The sequence below is a fragment of the Vulpes lagopus genome, chromosome 6 (genome assembly GCF_018345385.1).
Source record: "Vulpes lagopus strain Blue_001 chromosome 6, ASM1834538v1, whole genome shotgun sequence".
NCBI lineage: Eukaryota > Metazoa > Chordata > Mammalia > Carnivora > Canidae > Vulpes > Vulpes lagopus.
Window position 1 is genome coordinate 98621182 of NC_054829.1, and position 20999 is coordinate 98642180.

The following is a 20999-nucleotide window of genomic DNA, read 5'->3' on the forward strand; positions in this document are numbered from 1 at the left end:
CACACTCTCTCTCCATCCCTGCCTGTTCTCAGTGTAGCAGACAGGCTGGGCTTTTTAATACATATGCAGACCCTGTCCCTTCCTATTTAAAGCTTTCCAAAGGCTTCTCCTCTCAGTAAGGGTGAAAGGCACAATCTTTAGGTTTGACCACAGCCTTTGAAAACTAACTCTGAACCCACGCTCTCCTAACCTCACTCATCAGTCAGATTCCATTTCCTACCAGTGTCCACTTCCCTTAGTGTACCTCCAACACTTGTGGTACAGGTTGCCTCAGGGCTCAGCCCTTGCTTGGCACACTCTCCCTCCATTATCTGCACGGTTCGCTACTTCCCTGTCTTCCAATCTCGGCTCAAGTATAGCCCTCTAAGTGAGGACTTCCTTGAGAAGGCTATTTATATACTCCCTATCTCCCCTTGCTGATTGTATTTTTACCTAAAGCATTTATTTCCCTTGAAAAAGTAGGTTTTATTTTCTCCTCTATTGTTTTTTTTAAGTATCTAGACCGAACAGCACCTGGTATATAATCTACATTCAAAACAAATTTTCTAAAAGAATGAGTAAAAGAGAAATGGAATGGAGAATGACAGTGTTATTCACATTTGAGATTTCTGTAGTCTTTACTGCAGCTGACTTCATTCAGAATGTTAGGTTTGAGATGGTCATTAATCATGGTTTGCCCTCATATAGGTATTGCAACCTCTTCAGGCTTCTGTTATCAAACCAGTAGAGGTCACATAAAGAAGAAACATCAGGGCAGCTCGGGTGGCTCAGCAGTTTAGTGCTGCCTTCGGCCCAGGGCGTGATCCTGGAGACCCAGGATTGAGTTCCACGTTGGGCTCCCTGCATGGAGCCTGCTTCTCCCTCTGCCTAGGTCTCTGCCTCTCTCTCTCTCTCTCTCCCCCTGTGTCTCTCATGAATAAATAAGTAAAAGCTTAAAAAAAAAAAAAGAAGAAACATCTTCAATACTAATATATGGATTTGGAAATTGTGAGTACCTCTAAAGAAATGAACGTATCTTTTTCTTTGCATTAATTTTCAAAATTAGGCTTCCTTGCTCCATTTTCCTTTTGCACTGAACAATAGATATTCCTCATCTCCCTATATTCTGATTTCTGCTCCTGCTGTGCACAAAACCTGAGGTCTCATGGTTTCTGGCAGCTTCCCTGTCATTTCCAAACACCTTCAATGACTTCTCACTTAAACAGGCACCTCTGCCATACTTTGCATGGATGGCCACGTCCCTATTCTGGAAAGACTCTTTGCCCAGCTCTGTAAACACTTTCTTTGCTGGTTCTCCTCCTCTGGCATCCCCTTCTCAGTCCCTTGGATGATCTTTTTCCTCTGGCTCCACACCTGTTCTTTCTCAAATGGAAGCTTCCAGCCATGTGTGGCTCTTACCCACTTGAAACCTAACTTGAGATGTGCTGTAAGTATGAAATGCACATTGGGTTTCATAAACTTTGTACAAAAATAAGGAATGTAAAACATCACCTTCAGAGGTTTTATACTGACTATACATTGAAGAAATAAAATCCTCAATGCATGTGTTATGTAGAAGACATTCTTAAAATTAATTTCACACATTTCTTTCAATTCCTTTACTGTGGCTTCTAGAAAATGTAAATTACAGATGTGGCTCATGTTACATTTCTACTGGAAAGCACTGTTCTAGAGGATTCTTGTCTTTTTCTACTATGTTCACTCTCTTTCATAGTGAGACTACCCCACTAATGCTGCTTTAGTCTTGTGTCCCCTCTCATGACTGCTTTTCCTACTATCCTCTCTCTGAAGCTCTAGGGCAGATTTCCTGACTCTGAACAAATATTCCACCAGCATCCTAGAGCAAAGTATGCCCAATTCAATTTAGCATAGTCTTCCCCCCAAATACCTGTAAGATATTGAATTGGAGAAATACTTTCTCTTTTTTAGATAACAGCACTACCGTCCTTATCCATCGCATAGTCTAGAACTCATATGGAATATTCTTAGAACATTTCTTTTTCCTCATCACCCCCTGCATAGGTCAGAATTCTTAGAGCAAATGACAGAACCTACTTTGGCTAATTTTGACAGCAGAGAGATGTACTAAAGGATATGAGAGAGCTCATAGATCCAGAGAGCCAGACTTGAATGCCCTGCAGCTCAGAAAAGCACCAGTGCCCATCTACATTGTGGAATCTGCTCTGCGAAATGCTGCCACTACTGTTCAGAGCCAACATCTAAGCTCACGCGAATGCTGTGTAGTTAGCCCCCCAAATGCTGAGAAAGAAGTTCTTGTGCTGGCCCCTCAGATATCACACCTGACAGAAGAATCACCTTCCCCACTTCCTGCCTCTTCAGGATGCTCATTTCCAAACAGAAACTTTATGTGCATTCATTTGATTGGTGGATCGCAGGCACACTGCAAATACCTTTCCTGCCAAGATTGCTGAAAGACAGCTTTCTGGTTCCCTTATAATGTGGCAAATTATCAAAATGTGAGGGCTATGCCGTACAGCTATATCTGACAAATTTATACCACCATGCACATTCATTCATGACATCCTAAAATTTCCAGCTTCACAAATTTCTCTTATTTGTTTCTTCTTTGTAACTTTCCTCTTATAGCCTAATTTGCTTGGATTAGTTCAATAGCTCCCAAAATGTCCTCCCTGTCATCAAATGAGTCATCTTGTTATCCAGTCTTCATGCTACCACTAACATATGGTATCTAAACATGGGTTACAGCATGCCTCTCGCCCTACGAAAACCATCCTGTGACTCTTACTGCCTACATGCAAAAAAATGAAGTACTTTAACGTGCTATTCAAGACTGTCAAGGATCTGGACTTAAATGCATTTTCAGCTTCTCTTTCCACTAGATTACTCACTAGTGCGACACATTGAGTTTGGAAGTTTGTGTGTGGATTACTGTCAAATGCATACATCACGAGGCATAGCACTGAGCACTTAGCAAGAGCCTAGAAAGCATTGCTCTTAGGACCATGTGACTGTGTTCTCGATGACTTCTCAGCTCCCCAGTATGCCTTTACCACAATTCATCACCTAATGGAATCCAGCCTATCCTTCAGAGCACTCCTCCATGTCAGCCTCTTCAGGAACATTTTTTTCAGGAAAGAGAAGAGCTCCACAGAGCCCCATTCTCTTCCACAGCAGGGCATCTCTTAAAGTATTTAGCACACATTTCATTGTCTCATATTATAGTTTATTGTCTACACGCCTGTCATTCCTCTTTGGTATTCAATGCGCCTGACTCATATATTGTTCACGTTCAATACTCAATCATTACTTACTAGGCTTAACTGACTTTTCTCAGGCTAGACATCCCTGCATTCTCCCGGTTTAGTATAGACACTTTTACTATAGGAAAGCAGTAATATATATATTGTTTTTATTTTCCATCAATTTGTGCAATCTTAATCAAGTCACTGATCATCACTGGGTGCAAATGGATGATTTCTCAGCTGGGAATAATTACATCTTATGTACCCTCAGGCAGGGGACTGGAGGGACTTTCCAATTTTAAGACCTACCTGATTCTATAGCATTGCCCCTACCACCTTCATGTGGTTTGAAGACTAGCAGAGATGGGAAAAAAATTCTTATATTAAGAAAGTCTTCCCCTTTTTCCTTAAATATACATCTACTTAGAAATTTTGGAGCTATTTTTACTTCTCCTCACAGAAGCTTAAGATAGAAAAAAAATACAGAGTGTTTATTGGTAAATCTGAGGCATGATGAATAAGCAAGTGATTCTGCAGAGGTACCAGTTGAGTTTATGATTTTTACATGGTCTCTTGCCCACACAGAACATTTTTTTCAGCCACACAGGCTTCCTTGCTGGCCCTCAAAACTGCTGAACTGGTTTCTTTAACCTAAGAATCTTTGCACTTGCTATTCCCTTTGCCTTAAATACTCTTAACTCTGTATCTTCCTGAAGGTCACCCCCACACTTACTATGCAAATGCTATCATTCAGAATGTTCTTTGTAGGCCACATACTAAAATAAGTGCCTCATGTCCCACTTGCTATCCCCCTGTATTGTTTTTTTCTTCATGGTACATAATCAGTGCTGTAAGTTTTATTGTATTTATTACTGAATGGTTGAGTGACTGAGTCCCGAAAATTCAGTCAGGGATATAAAGCATTAGAGCACAGGAAGCCTCATCCATTAGGCTGTAAGGAGCAAGGATGCTCTATTTTCAGCTTTAACATGACTTTTCAGGATTTGGCTGGCCAATGCAGAGCTATTATTGACTTTGATTTGGTGTCTTTAAGAAAGGATGATATTGCCTTTCATCTGTCTCACAGCTCTCTGCTTTTGGCATCAAGCTACTTAGTTATTCTTTAGTGACTCTACCAGGAGTAGACTAGAAATAGCAAGAGGAGAGATCAAAGGAGCCTGTGTAGCGACTCTAGGAGGAAGAGTTGAGACAAGAATTTGGCCAAAATTAGGTTATGAATCATACAATATGGAAATGGTCTCTTTCACAAAGTATGCCCATTTATCCTTGTTAGTGAGTAATTGTGAATTGACCATATACCTCTCACATATAAATGTTATATTTCAAATCAATTTTTGTAGGAGAAATATAAGTTACCTTATCTTACCTAAGAAGAGATAACAGAATTTAAATAAAGAAAACCATAGTTCTCTTCAAGAAAATATTTGTTTTCACAATGCAGGATTTATAGTAACATGATTCATGATCTACTTAAAAAATAACTACTGCATGGGAATTGAAACATTAAATAACTATTTTTCTCTCAATGACTTATTAGAACAATATTGATTCACATAAACAAACTCAATGTTTATTTCCTAGAGATCTAGTGAAATGCACCTGATAAATTCATCTTTTACCACAGAGCCAGAGTGAAAAATAAAATAAATTATAACAGCTTTTCTATTTCATTACAAATTCAACCTATTGTGAAATAAATGTTTTAAAGTCCAGCAGCAAATAATGATAAAACATGAAATAGTCCATTTAGAAGTTTTCTCTACAGAAATAATTTAGTATATTTCAATTTGACTAAGATAGTGAGGAATGAACAATTCTATTTTAAAAAAATAATAAAAAGCAAATATTTTCTAGTAAGATATTTAAGTTACCAGATTACAATATTAAAATGGTTATCAGGTAACACCTAACCACATTTAAAACAGAAATCCCAGAACAAGGATCCCACCTGAGAACTGAGAATACTCGGGCCATTTTGCCTATCGCTCGGATCTTGTTCCTTATCACCTCCTTCCGGGCTGCGGCTGTTGCTCCTATATTTTAAAACAGAAGAGTTAGGGAGTCAGTGATCTTTTGTAAAAATGTAATTATTTTACAGATTTATTTATTTATTAAATTTTTAAGATTTATTTATTCATGAGAGACACAGAGAGAGAGGCAGAGACATAGGCAGAGGGAAAAGCAGGCTCCCTGTGGGAATCCCAATGTGGGACTCGATCTCTAGACCCTGGGACCAAGATCAGAGCCAAAGGCAGATAGATGCTCAATCACTGAGCCACCCAGGCATCCCTATTTTACAGACTTAAATATATAACCGACTCTAGTAAGCAAAACCATCCTCCCACCCCAGTGGATTTATCTCTGGATTAACTTTAAAAACCTATGCATCTGGTCATTAATACTTGGGAAGTGGCTCTTGAGAGGTCCCCAAAATGCCAAAGGGCAACTTTCAAGACTTCCAGGGGGAGACAGGTACAGAGAAAAATGATGGAGCTGACTGGGTAGGTTCCTACTCATCTCTTCTAACTAAGTTCCCTTCTCTTCTCTTTCATTTATACAGAGAGAGTGTGCATTGGCAAGAAGCATCAAGTGAGTCACCAGGATTTTCTACTCATTTCCGGGCTCCATGCTGAGAAGCCTACTTTAGGAAACAGTTTCTTTCGAAAGTTCTCCCTTGAAGTTATCAAACTTAGTCTCAACTCTCTAAGTTCCCTGAAACATCATGTATGTTATTTAATGGCCATAAAACTTTTGTTTTTGCACTTGATACTCTTTCATCTTCTGCTGGTTCACAAGTTCTAGAGGGGAAAATGGAAAACTACTGCATTGGATTTAGTGAGAGACGGTGGCATGATTTGTATTTTAGGGCTTGTGTAAAAAAAGTTACACTGAGGTCTGTGTGAGTAATATCTACCACTTACTGTATTTTTCCAAATGAGACAAAAAAATCAATCTATGCAGGTTATTGTTACTGTAAACATTTTTAGCATACTTTTAAAATAATACTATATGATCTTTAGTTAATCAGTTTTCTTTTTTGTTAAATTCTCAAAGCATCTTTGGAGAAGTGTAAGTCACAGGAAAACATCTCTCTTTTTAAGATTTTTTATAATCAAAGGTAAAGGAGATAAGATATCATTGTTATACATTATATGGGGCTTTGTAGAAAGTGTTAACACAAGAAGATTGTTTTTCTAGTTCTATTGCCTCTAACAGAAATACAACACAATATTGTTCTCAGGTAGTATCAGAAATGTCCCTAATACATATGAACAATTTAAGCCAGATAGTTTATTTGTTCAGAGACTGCAGACATGAGTGATAATTGGTATAAGTTTTGGTCTTTTAATCTGTGACAAGGACAAGCTTTCTGATGTTTTAGGAAGGAAATTTGGCTTTTCCTCTTGGGGACTTTTAAGAATGTGATTTAGTCTTTTTCATTGTTTTCATGTTTGATGAGAGTCAACCAATTAATCACCACCCTAACATTTCTATAAGAAAGAAAACTCACATCGACACTCACACAATTTTGAACTGTCTGGAGGAAAAACCTCTGCTTTTCTTTCCCCGCAAGGAAAATGAAAACATAATGGGACACTTTCTTTTCCTGAGTGGGTTCACTTGACAGAAGTGCTTGTAGAGCACACCCATCTCATACCCACAGGTGTTCCCCAGAAGGTGCGTACCAGCGAGCTTGCTTCTTCAACTTGTCTCCCTGACCTGAAAACAACCCATATTTTTGGCCATTTCTTTCTTGTGGCAATCACACCATGGCAGGTATCTCCCAACATACTGACTGGCAGGACTTACTATTGCCAGCTATTCTGCCTGCAGGTAAGTAGAGTAAGTTTAAATTCATGAGAGAAAACCACTCTTCTAGCCAGTTTTTCTCATGATTGAGCGGAACCAAGGATTCTCATTTGCTAGACTCCTTGAATTACACACTGTTGGCCACAACATTTGAGAAAATAGTGTGCATGCTGGATCCCTGCCTCGAACTCTATCCTGTGTCTCTAACAATATTGTTTTCTAACAATAAATAGTTACCTAGGTTCTTTATGCAATAAATCCTGTCCTAGAGCCCATTTAAAAGTCTAATGTTTCTATGCTTGCATTTTAGGTAAGTTGTGGGCAAGAGACTACGAAAGAACATTTGTTAAGAAAAGAAAAAACAGTGGGATGGCAATTAGTCTCCTTAACTTTTTTTATTTTATATGTATTTTAGTTATTTGTTAAATTCTGCTTTCAGCCTAACACCGTGCTATTCCTACTCTGTATGGAATAGTTCCAGTCTGTTTGACCCCGCCCACTCAGAGGTCATGAGGTGCTAAATGAGGGAAGAGATTCTGACCCTCTCCAACACAGAATATGGCCAGATCATAAAACCATCCAACAGATACAAAGAATGTAAAATGTGAGTGAGCTCTGAAAGTGGCAATTAGATTTAGAAGTGCAGTAAGAAAAGCGGCAAGAAAGGAGTAGCTAGAAATAAAATTGTATATATTTAACAGAAATGAAAAAAGAGAAAACATAAAATAAGTGAAAAAAATGTAAGAAGGATACTCTCCCAGAAAATTTTCTATAATGGCCTTGCAAAAACCATAACCAGAGCAAAGAAAGGTAAGAAACTAAGTTGGAAAGAGAGGGAAAGAAATTACATAGAGTTATGCCTTTCAGTTCAGTATTAGCTGATTCTCAAAAAAAATGCTCAAATAAACTCTGAATTTCAAATGTAAAATCAACATTCTGATAGAGCCTGTTTGTCATAAGGAATGACAAAATAAGGAATTTTTTTTTCAGATCAAATGACTTACGGAAGAGTAGGTTACAGATTATTCTACTCTACGTATTCATAGGTGTACTCCTAATAAATGAAGATTCACGTCATATTACATGTTCTTAAGAAGAACTCCTGTCTCTTTTTAAATTTCTCAATAACACAGATAAAAAGTTTTACTGCTCCTTTTATAAAATTAAGACACATTTACTCAAAAAATAAAAAACAACCTAATCATAAACAGTGTGATGAATAAATATCTCTTAAAGTGTTATTCTGGGGATTGCCTTCATTATTTTCCAAATATTTCAAAATCAAAATCAAGCTAATGCCACACTTTAATAACCTCACAGATATCTGAAATACTCAAATAAAATAGTGAGTTAATATGAAATTGAACATAAAGGAGCTGAAGAATAGTGGAGTAGGTTTAAGATACAAAGGTCCATGTATATTTAGTATTGTTATTCCTGATTTTTGGTATTTTCTAGAGATCATAAAACTCCTTTTCAAATAATTATGTTCTACTGCATGCCCTCACAGTCCATATTCTATAGAAAGATCAAGAAAAGGCACATTTTTTTTTTCAGAATTTTACTAGTTACTGTATACAAATACAATGTCACATTCAACATACTTGTTTTCTTTAAGTTACGGAAATGATCACAGTAGCTCAAATTTAAATCTAGTATATTAAAGAATGAAGGCACATAAAATATATTTTACATTAAAACCAAAGTAACTATTTTTCACTGAACAGAACCTGAAAGTCCAAAACTGAAAGGCAACATTTCATATCTTTAAAAAAATAATTAAATAAAATTTCATTTAGCATTAACATTCCAATAATCATCACTTCTTTTTTTGAGTCCCTCTTTCTTCATCTTTTAAGTCCTAATCTTCTTTTATGCCTGGAGTATTATGCTACTATATCCAGAATCTAGGTAATCTTGCACACTCAATTTTCCTCAAAGTGGAAGAGGCTAAATGTACAGACCAAGGGAATCTTTAAAGATTTGCTTTTAACATGTGTCCTTTCTGCCCTTAACTTAGCCCCTTGCTGACTTCCCATGAAGTTTTAAAGGTATGCATGCCAAGTGGCTTGCTGAGTTGAGTGCTGCATCTCTGCGGGGTGGATTTCAGCCACGAAGGGAAGTGGGAAAGTGCAGCAGCATCACTGCATGGAGGGGCCAACTGCTAGGGTGAAGAGAGATTCTTACCACATGGGCTACAGGCCACACATCATAGATGCTCTGCATTCACCTCACAGCTCCAACCCGTTGAGCTACTACTGCAAATTCCTCAATGCTAACTGAATTTGAGTATGTGGGAAGAGCTAGATAGAATACAAGTTATTACCCAAATCATCTATTCATTAAGTGTTCTTGGGAATCTTATCCCATATAGCCTGATATGTGCTAACTGCCAGCAACAGACATATTAATAAAGCATGATCTCCAGTTTAGGAAATCATGTGAATGACAGCAATAGAGTGTGACAAATAGAGTGTTAGTAGTAGTAGTGTGCCCAAGCTGGGTTGTGTCCACTAGTGAAAGAGAGAGTAGACTGAGTGCATTTCTCTCTTTTAAGATTTATTTGTTTGTTTGAGAGAGAGTGTATGTATGAGCGCAAGTATGCACGTGAGCAGGGGAGGGGCAGAGGGAGAGGGAGAGAGAATCTCCAGCAGACTTCCTGCTGAGCACAGAGCCCAATGTGGGCTCAATCCCATGACACTGAGATCATAACCTGAGCCAAAATCAAGAGTCAGACACTTAACCAACTGAGCCACCCAGGCGCCCCTGAGCACATCTCGTTGGCAGCCTGATGTCAGTGGTACGGAAGAGAATTTATACTATGGAAATCTGCAAATGCCACAGAGACTAGGGCCATTTTCCCCTGAAGAATGGGTTGTTAAATGGACACCTGCATGCCACTGAGAGCAGATGTTGATTGCCTGGAGGCATGAAAAAAAACTTCACTGAAATCGTAATAGTTAAAGGATCCTGAAGGATAAGTAAGATTGAAAGAATAAGGACAATAGGTATTCTCCATAGAAGGTAGAAAATTCTCAAACTTTTGGAGGCCATAAGAATTCGTGTTATGTTCAGTGGTGGGTGAGAAGTCTGGTGTGGATGGAGATGGCATGCTGGGGTGAGGAAGGGTGAGGAGAAGCAGGAGCTGCCTGGCTAACCTGTATAGGCATGAGCATCATGGTATATGCAGGCAAGAAGTTTCTGTATTAGTAAACTCATAGTAGAGATTAACAGAACATACTTTGTCACTTATATCCCCAAAAAAGAAAGAGATGAATTGATGGATGGGTACAGAGGTAGGTATGTGACAAAGAAACTATAGTCAAATGTTAATTGTAGACGTAAGTGATGGGTACATGGATGTTGACTGTCCAACTGTTTCAACATTTTTGTATGTTTAAAACATTTTAATAATAAAATGTCAAAAAACCAAACTATATTTGGAAGAAGCTTAGTTTTGAGGGTAAAGAGAGTGGCGTTGAGAAGTGTCCTCATCTCTCCCTTTGTGTTGAATGGGGGATGCGTGAGCTGGCCGAAGGAAGCAGAAAAGAAAAGTTCTCGGCGCAGCTAACATGGACTCTTCCCCTCCTTCAACCAGCTCCAGGAGAAAACTGGCCCCGTAGGGTTTTGTTTTATATGCCCAATTCGATGGATTCTAATTGCTTTCAATACCTTTTTGTAATTGTAAGAAATGAAGATGATGAGCTACATAAACATTTTATACTCAGATATCTTATAAAATAGGAATATTTTCATATTATCAGAATGTGGAAGAGCCCCTTTCTAAAAAAGCAGAGGAAAGTGAGATATTTATTTACCCTTGAATGTAAAGAGTAGCAGAAATTGTCCATCTCATTATTTATTGGCCTCAATTTATGCTATTATTTAGGCTTCTTTCTTTTTTGGGAGGTTATTCTCTCATTTATTTTTTAAAGGCTTTTTATTTGTTAATTTTTAAAAGATTATTTATTTATTCATAAAAGACACAGAGAGAGGCAGAGACATAGGCAGAGGGAGAAGCAGGCTCCCTGTGCGGAGCCTGATGCAGGACTTGATCCTGGGACCCCAAGATCATGTTCTGCACTGAAGGCAGATGCTCAACCACTGAACCACCTAAGTGTCCCTAAAGGCCTTTTAATACAAGTATTTTCATATTTTTAAATACATATTTTCCATACAACAGTGTGCATTAACATTCCACACTTTTTTCAAAGGAAAAGGAAAGATATTTTGAGAACTATATATTGCTGATAGGCTTCAAATCTCTAACTTTTTATTTAAGAATCTAGGAAACTAATAGAGAAAACTCACCAGTTTTCCACATTTATTAAACGTTACAAAATTTATCTCTAGAATAAGTAGGAAACCTATTCTATTTGAAAGTAAGATTTTATCATAGTTCATTATAATTAAGCAGAGTTTAGATGTACCCCCAGATTTTATTTTTCATCAAATACTGTAATTATTGAATTTGAATAAAGGCTATGATGGAATGAAGCATAGGTGATGAGACAAAAAATATCTTTTGTTGTGTTAAAGACAAAAATTAGATTTCCATCCAAAATTAGCACCTTTGAAATACAAGATAGCATACAATGAAGAGTCTTCAGATACCTCTAGAACCCTTTTATAATTGGTCTTCTTACAGGGGATGGTGAAATTATAAGTATACAGGCTAATTTATTTATTAGGAGAACTCATGTCCCAAATTGGTCCCATAAGAAGCCAAAACATGTGCTAAAATCCCTAAACCTTGTTCTTTTTTTGTTTTTTCCTTCTCTGACCTAGTTTAGCAATAGCAAATCTTGAGCTTGTACATGCCAACAAAGTGATGCTATCTATAAGTTACTTAGACATCCACTTGGCTTTGCCCTTGGCAATGAATGTGACATGTGTTTTACTACGTTTGCCTATACCATCAGGAATTTGAGTCCTTGGATTTAGGGATAGTACCATAAACAATGAGTAACTGTATTTACATTGATGGACTGACTTTAAAACTGTAGCTTTAAAAAAAAAAAAAACCAAAAAACCAGAGCCAAAACCTGTAGCTTTTAAGTTTTTTACTCATGCATCTACCAACGACTATCCTCCAAAGTATACTATTCCACTTCCAAATTTAAATAGTTGTAAAGAATATAATATCATAGACATTGCTATTTTAAAATGAAATGACTATATTACATTTTTTTTACTAGTGGCATATAAATATCACAGCAATTTCATCCCACCATCATCCATTTAAAGAAAAAAAAAATCCATGAACAAGATACTCATTGATACTTAGAAATCTTACATGTCCTTTTTTTCCTTTGAAATTGTATTTCCATTTCCCTGATTTTGCTCTAGTGAATTATCTATTCATACTTTAAAATGGTTTTATAGGGCAGCCCGGGTGGCTCAGCGGTTTAGCGCCACCTTCAGCCCAGGGCCTGATCCTGGAGAACAGGGATCGAGTCCCATGTCAGGCTCCCTGCATGGAGCCTGTTTCTCCCTCTGCCTGTGTCTCTGCCTCTCTTTCTCCTCTCTGTGTATTCTCGTGAATAAATAAATAAAATCTTTTAAAAAATGGTTTTATAACTACATTGTACTTTCTCATCAAAAATATGTTTCAGAATCTAAGTTAAATGTATTTTTTTTTTTTTTTTAAGATTTTAATTGTTTGCTTTTGAGAGTGAGCACAAGCAGGGGGGAGTGTCAGGCAGAGGGAGAGGGAGAAGTAGACTCCCCACTGAGCATGGAGCCTGATGTAGAGCATGATCCCAGGACCCTGAGATCATGACCTGAGCTGAAGGCAGACCCTTAGCCCAATGAGTTACCCAGGAGCCCCTCAGTTAAATGTATTTTTTAAAAATTTCCTGACATGATGAAGCCCTAAGTGTTTAAAAATTCCCATGTAATAAAGATCACAATTGTTAGTAATAGTACATAATTGAGCTAGATAGCACAAATCTATGATAAATATTTAAAAAGCACAGAAATAAAGTTTTATTGGAATGCATCCCTTAGTGACAAGGATGGGAGGGGGGCACATTGCCTTGATTAAGGGGCTTCCTAGATACTGAGTTTTCCAGCATCTCTCTGTTGGTATTTCAGTACTAAACATCTCAAGGCAAGGTTCACAATGTGATGTCTTGGGAGACCTATGCCTTTCTAAATGAGAGAAGGGCAATTGAGAAAAAAGAGGTTGAAAAGAGAAGCCCCAGTGTGGTCCACACCCTCCAGTTCAGGTGAGTTTTAGGAAGGAGGACATCTGAGAGTTGAGTATATGAAAATGGATTCCCTTGAAACTCCCCTTTGAAACATCCTCTGGTCACCCCAGTAGGACAAATGTTCTAGTATGAAGACTGCTGCTCTATCAAGAATGAGATCGCTCACAGTTTCTAGAGTTGATAGTTGCTGAAGAACTCCTTGACTAGCCATAACAGATCTGCATTGCTCATCCACTTGACATCGGTGCTAGTTAGATCTAGTCCAAAGAGATTGTTAGGTGATGACCCTCACCAAATAGCTGTACCTATGCACACATAGGTTATTCTGTGAGGCAGGAAAATACCCTCAGGATCACAGAATTTTAAAATTCTTGTAAAATTTCATCGTTTGGAAGATTATAATCTAAAATGTTTGGAATAACTTTTTAATTTTGATTTTCATTCTACCATATTACATATCCATAGGTAATAAAATTCAGATATAATGGCTATTCACTCCAAATTCACCCCAAGCCACATATTCTGAATTTTTTGTCATATATGTTTTAGTTCAACTAAAATCTCAGCACAGCACATAATAGACCCTGCAATAGTGTGATATTTGGCATAAGACAATTCTGTCTTATATTCTCAGTTTGAAAGCAGAAGAGCCTTTAAAATATGTATTTTTAAATAAAAAGCTTCTCCTGTGTAACAGATTCTAAGAAAGGCCAGTACAGCCTAGATTGGGTTTCTTTCACTTTTCCTGACAGAAAATATAAATGAGTTATTTGGATAGGAAATCTTAAAAATATACAGACTACTCCCAAATGTCAAATAACTGTCATTATTTGGTTATGCTACGTAATTAAAAGTTACTTCTGTTTACAGGCTTTAATTTGATTCCATAGACTTTTGTTCTCTGAGACATTTTGTCCCATCTGTTCAGGGACTCCTCAGTAGAATCATAGAATTTGGCTATAAGCATAATTCTAACTTGGGCAAAAATTAAAGACCTTAAAATAGATTAGAGAACTTTTGCTGATTTTTTTGAAAAACCATCGCATATTCAAACCATGTCTTACAAAGAACGTTTCAGTTGGTTTATATTTACCAAAGTAGAAACTAATGGCATGTGAAATCCTAGTCAGATTGTCCTCTTTATTATGACAGAAATACATCAATTTTGTAAATAGCAAGTGAGCATAAAAGGAAAATGAAATGAAATAATAAATATCAAGTTAAAAATTTAGACTTATTGTCTATAGGAGAAACAATCATGTCTGGATGTTTAATCTACCAAGGATTACTCTCAGTATAGGTGAGGATGTAACAGTTCAAAAAGGTATTTATTAAAGACCCAATTGGGCAAGCATGCTAAATGTCAAAAGGATGCATGCACTAGAACTTAATTCTCGACCCTGATGGATTTATACGTTTATCAAATGCTAGAACTATATTTAAATGTTATCTCTGAAATGATCCAATTAAGGGGGAGAATGGACAAATAGAGTAAAACATTATGTTTCATTGTCCTATGTGTCACACACTAGTTAGAAAATTAACTGAACACCATCTGACAGAATAAAGAAGCAGGCTGAGAGAAGGAAGGCAACTCCTTGGTGGTCAGTGGAGGCCCTTGAGGCACAAGCCACTCAAATGTCTTCTGATGCTTTTCAAGACCTAGCAGGATGTTTTGTCAGCATATGGGGGATGCCCTGATGTTTTTTTACTCAAGAAGGAGAATAAATAAATGAACATTAGGTTGTGGCCAATGATCATTTAAGTTGCATGGATAGGCAACTTAAATGAGACTTAAATAACACCTAAAGATATTATCTTATCAGAGGAAGGGATTATGCCAATCAAAAATGTACTGGTGGGCCACAGAGGCAGAGTACAGAAGAAAAGCTGAGGCAAATATCTGAAATGTCCAGGGGAGTGTTGTCCAGGGGGCAAAGGCCTTCAAGTGTTCTGGCCCTAGGGCAAGGCTTCAGATCAAAATAGCTGGCTCCTTTTGTGACTGCTTTGAAGACCTGAAGAAACTGGCATGTGGGAGGCAGAATGGAACAATGGTAAGGAACTTCCGGTTGAGAGTAAAAGACCCGGGATGGAGTTTCAGCTCCTTCATTCCCTAGCTGTGCTGTCTTGGATAGATTACTAGGTCTTCTCATGTCCATATTCTTCATCTATAAAGTGAGGAATGATTAATGTGCTTTATTTGCATTAGTTCACATAACCTTCACAACAACCACCTAAGGAAATATTATTAATCTCCACAGTCTCCAAGATGATTCTAGGGAACAGAAACAGTAATTTGTTTGCCTAAAGTCAAGAGCTGAAAAGCACTGACCCAGAGCCAAAATTCATCACAGTAGCAGGTTGACTGACCTACTTCAAAGGTGGGTAGAAGAATAAAATAAGTAATGTGTCCACTTGCTCTTAATATTCAACAAACACGCATGCCAGATACTGTGTTACCTGCTAAAGCACTTAGCACAGATCTTTGGTACATGAGAAGTACTCAAAAAGGTTTGCTCTTATTATTAAGAAGGAAATGCTTGCATAGAGGTGGATATATTCCAGTTCTTCTAACACTTGCACTTCTTACTGTGGATTAAAAGATCGATTGTGTGATCTTCATTAATATCAAGCTCCCTAGTTGGGACCTCCATTAGTTTTTGTGCCAACCAGGCTAAAGACTGGGGCCCAGATGATGGCATATTTACAAGGGGGAAATGTTGGCAGCGAGGACGCTGCTGGTTTCATTGTTCAGAGAGAAAAAAAAAGAAAGAAAATAAAAAGAAACACTCCAAAAAGGTGGGATGACCAAACAGAATCAAGATTTCTATTTCTATGCTGAGAAATGGGAGAAAAGTTTGATAGCTTCTCATATAAGAGGGAGAGCAAAAACAGACTATACTCATAGAAAAATATTTTTTAAATCTAGATTTTTTTTGAGTACTTACTTAACTTTTTCATTGAGCCCTTCAACTCCTCACCAGAGATCAAAAAATTACCATCAAGAGAATGTTTTATAAATGCTAGACTCACAACAACTGTCTCCATTGTTCAATTAACTAATAATTATTCTCATATAAGGACAATCTTCAGGTAGACAACCTGGGCCTATAAAATGCCTTAGTACAAAAATAATCATTAAAGCTCTGCCAAAAACACAGTAAAAGTGATCTTTTCTTATGGTATCACTTTTCAGCAAGCTTACATTACACCAGTCCTTTCTGTGAAGAATGCCTCTTTCACACGCCACAACCCCAACTTTATTTGTGAGAAGTGATGTTTTTCTAAAATATAGACATACATATACACAAAATGTTTGCCTTCATTGAGGAAAAAGAGCTCTCTACTTCAATACCTTTCAAATAAAGGATATATTCAGGTTTATGGAGCACATGCTTATTTCCTTTCTTTTTTTGGGGGGGGGGGCTTATTTCCTTTCTTATAATGCAACATGGATTTCTTTCTCAAATACATTCAGTTGAAGTGTATGCTTTAGGTATGCAATAGCTAATGTTTAGTGTAAGTTGGCCAATGTCACCATTAGTTGGAGGAAGGTTCAAATACTACAAAAATTAATGATTTTTAAATCTGTGTAAAAATACTATACATGTGTAAAATGCATGTGTCTGTGGAAATACAGCATAAAATTCTAGAATATTATATTACTGTGAACATAATATTCTAGCCAATGGTGGACATTATCCAACCAATTACCTATAACAAGCATATGACTGTTTTTTCACATCTACTTTGTTCTGCAAAGTCTGTGCTTCTACATAATGTGAAAATCCTGCTAGGTAATAAGGAAACACATTTGTGCAAAAGCATGGTAGTACAATATGAAGAGAAAGCAGTAGTACTTTCGATGTTTGTGTTGCTCTATCATTTTAATTAGCAATTTAAATGGATTTTGGTTATTACAATCAAATATGATAAGCTAGACTTGATGATACTGATGACAATATGATGGCTAACCAGGTATCTTGTATGATAGTCAAGACCCCAAAACTTCAATAGCCATGGTATGATGGGATTTTCTATCCTACTACCTAGTAAATCCCTGTGTATTTTTTAGATATGTTTTATTTTCAATGATATACTGTTTCAATTTTATGATGTTTCAATTTTAATGATATACTGGATATAGCATTCACTTTCTTTTTATGGCATAACCATGATTTAAAAAAAAAAACCTGTAATATAAATGGTCATAGTACAAAGGATATATTTATAGTAACAAAAATGATTTACATTCTAAATTGCAGACCAAAGTATTAATTGAAAAAAATCAACACTAAACTGGAAGGTAATTAACAAAATCCTGAGAAGACATGACAAGAGCTTTTACAAAATATTGAATAATTTTTCTTTCTATATATGTCTTTTATTTCTCCAATTACCTCACTCAAACTCAAATATTATAAAAAAAGATAAGGGAACTTAACACTGGCAAATGAATATCCATCCTTTGCATATCATTTCCTGGAAAACCTACATGGATTTCTCACATGGCCGTACCTCCTAATGCAGTTAAATACATAAAGTGTTTTCCTTTCCCTTGTCAGAAGACAAAAAAGATGTCCTCTAAGTTTTCTCCTTTAGTAATCAAATATTTTGTCCTAATTCATGCTGCCTTCATCAACCCTTTCAAGCCTCTATAAGACAACATATTTAAAATTGGTTTCCTGCTGCCTAAGCCTCTCAGTTCAATGGAAGCAAAACCATGTGTTTGCCTGCCATTGAATACACAGAGATACTCCATGAAGAAATATTTTTACAGAGAACTGAAAATATATAAAATAAAATAAAAATATAACACGATATGAAAATTGAGATACTCTGCATTTATTTTTTGGTCCTCTGCCAAGGATTTCTATTTTCTTTTTAGCTATTATAAATACTACAGCTAACATAAACGTCTCTTCAATAATCTGATATCTGACAACTGTAGTGATGTCCTGATATTTCATTTTTTTGGCCAGATTTACATCTCACAGTAATTTTTCTGCATTTGGTTCAAATATTTTTTAAGAGTTGGTGCCTCAACTGCTATACAGTCCTGGTCCTTTCTACTTGGTTGCCCCCTTGTCTTTTCTCCCCAGCTTTATCAAGGGTTACTTTTAAGGATCAGATTTCAATTTTCTGATATTTCCTTTCACATCAGCAACTTGGGAGACATTTTCACTCAATAGATTCCGATTATGACTTTTAATTCCAATTATGTTTTATTCTTAACATTATCATCGTTCAGATATGGTTACCTTAACTTTCAGATACATTATGAAGTTCCTAATTTATACTCCTACTCATCCTTTGTTCATTTTGCAAGCATTTTTCCAAGCTTACCAACTTCAGGTTATGTGTAAATGTTGACAGAACAAGAATCACATCACCACTGTGTTCCTTGGAGCTATTTATTTAATATGTCTAAATGTTTCTTTTTCCTGGGGTGCCTGGGTGGTGCAGTTGGCTAAGCGGCCTGCCCTTGGTTTTGGCTCAGATCATGATCTCAGGGTCCTGGGATGGAGCTCTGCACTGGGCTCCACACTCCATAGAGAGTCTGCTTGAAGAGTCTCTCTATCCTTTTCCCTCCCCTATTTTATTTTTTTCCTCTCTCTCTCTCAAATAAATAAATTTTAAATATTTCCACCTTTTATATTAAAACTTAATATGCCCCTCTCCCAAACAGACATAGAACATTTTTTTTTTCTTCAAATTGGGAACCTGAAATATATAATGATACGATGAGATGCATGGAAATGACAACATTGCAGCCACAAGAAAAGCTCTAAGTTAATGGCTCTTAGTATATGTGCTGCTTCCAGATGCACAAAACAGAGGGGAGTTTTTAAGATGAGATTTGTGTCAAACGTTCATCATAGCGATTAAATACAGTTTTAATAGAAAATAATATAACCAAACCTTTATAGAGGTATTCTCGGGAACCAATCAAATGCCACATTAGTCCCACTAATTCTCAACTTCACACTTTAAAAGGATGGGTATGGCTTTTTAAAGTTAGGCAAGAAGAAGACGGGAGACACTCTGGAACTCACAATATTACATATCAAAAATTACCAAATAATTCAAAGCAGATGAAGGGAGATAATTTTCTTGTATACAATTTAGATGGTTTTGTAAAGGCATGCAAAAAACCACTCTGATTCCATATTCAATGACTGGCCTGTGGTTAACATTAGGATAAGGCAAACATGTGGATAAAGGATAAGAGTTCCACCATGTGGTTTGCTCTTTAGATGAAAACAGAGGCATAAATTCTAATTCAATATTAAGTCTTTCCAGTGCAGCCTGAAAGTAAATTTGGCTGAAATGCCTTAGTTTTTTTTATTCTTTTCTTTCCTTTCTTATTCTACAGGATTTGAGTTTCACCTTCACTATTTTTCCGTGTTAGCCAGACTTGCCACATAGCATAGTCTCAAACATAACTTGTGTATGTGTGTGTATATATATATGTATATATAAAATATATGCACACGTGTGTGTGATCTGAATCTAAGGTCTTTTAGAACTCTAAGATCTAAGAGTTTAAGATCTCTTTTTAGAACCTAAAAGAAAGTTCCAAATAAATAAATATTTCTAACTCATGAAATTGTCATTAGGTTTCTAGTGCTTATCAATATTCCAGCTATCCTTGTTGTAATAATGAATAAAGAAACCTTTGAAATGCTGCAGACTGCTTGATTTCTGTCAGCTTTTCCCCTCATTTTGGGATCACTTTCTAATCCCTGGTTGGAAATGAGCCTTCTTCATTAATGAAAATTAACTACCCAAATGAAATACATCTATTTGGATTTCTTCCTTTTCTAAAATGTTCTGGTGAATAACAACCCAAAATTGAAACCAGACTATAATTTTATCATCCAAAATCAGAAGCAGAAACAGGAAACAAAGACCCCAATATATATAAATTAGATCCTCAAAAGACATTCAGTGGTATTAAACTGTTTCAAAACTTTACAAGATAATAGAAATTTGTCTTTTATTCTCAACATAAAAGAACCACAGACCAATTTAAAATAGCAACCTTGTTCTGAATAGGCTATTAAATTCCTTTATTTGTAAGGCAGAAGCTAAAGAGGAGAGATTCGTGACATGATTTCTGCTCATCTACTAGATGAGCCCAAAGGCTTAATGTCTGCTCAGATACAACAAAACTCTTAATGCGATGAAACATGTAACTTATTGGAGTAAACTAAGATTAAAGGAATCGAATAAAACTGTTTCCTTTTGCAGTTTATTTGACTTTTATGGCCAAATAAGTGCAAAAAATCTACTTCCTTATTTTATAGTATATTTAAACAGAACAAACTATATTATGTTTAAATGTTGTTTGCCAAAAACAAAAAGCCATCATGCTGTTTCAAAGAAAAAAATTTCAAGCTTTGCAATCACAGTTTGTAGAAAGTTCAAGAGTCTGAGAACAAGAGACATTAATTTGAATCAGGGTCGATTGCTTCACTAGCTGTGTGACCCTAGGCTTTAACTTCACCCCATCCAGCCTCAAACACTTCAAAAGTGATGTAGCGATAATCATAGCATCTATATCAACAGGCTGTTTTGAAGAGGAGATAATATAAATCACTTAGTAAATGTGTGTGTATATACATACTTAAAATGAATGAGAGCTAATAATTATACATTTTTGTTGGACAAAAATAAAATCAGTAAAGAGTTAATACATGTAAAAAACTTGTAATGACGTCTGACACAC

General features: G+C 36.4%; 1 protein-coding gene across 3 annotated transcripts in view; it reads right to left on the bottom strand.

Annotated features, from left to right (window-relative positions):
• Window positions 1-20999, bottom strand: part of PPP3CA (protein phosphatase 3 catalytic subunit alpha) — a 314628-nt gene that overhangs the window by 10190 nt on the left and 283439 nt on the right. For all 3 annotated transcript variants that reach the window (XM_041759349.1, XM_041759348.1, XM_041759350.1), the window contains one exon: window positions 5194-5278. In XM_041759349.1, the coding sequence (XP_041615283.1) occupies window positions 5194-5278 (85 nt within the window). The remainder of the gene's footprint in view (window positions 1-5193; window positions 5279-20999) is intronic.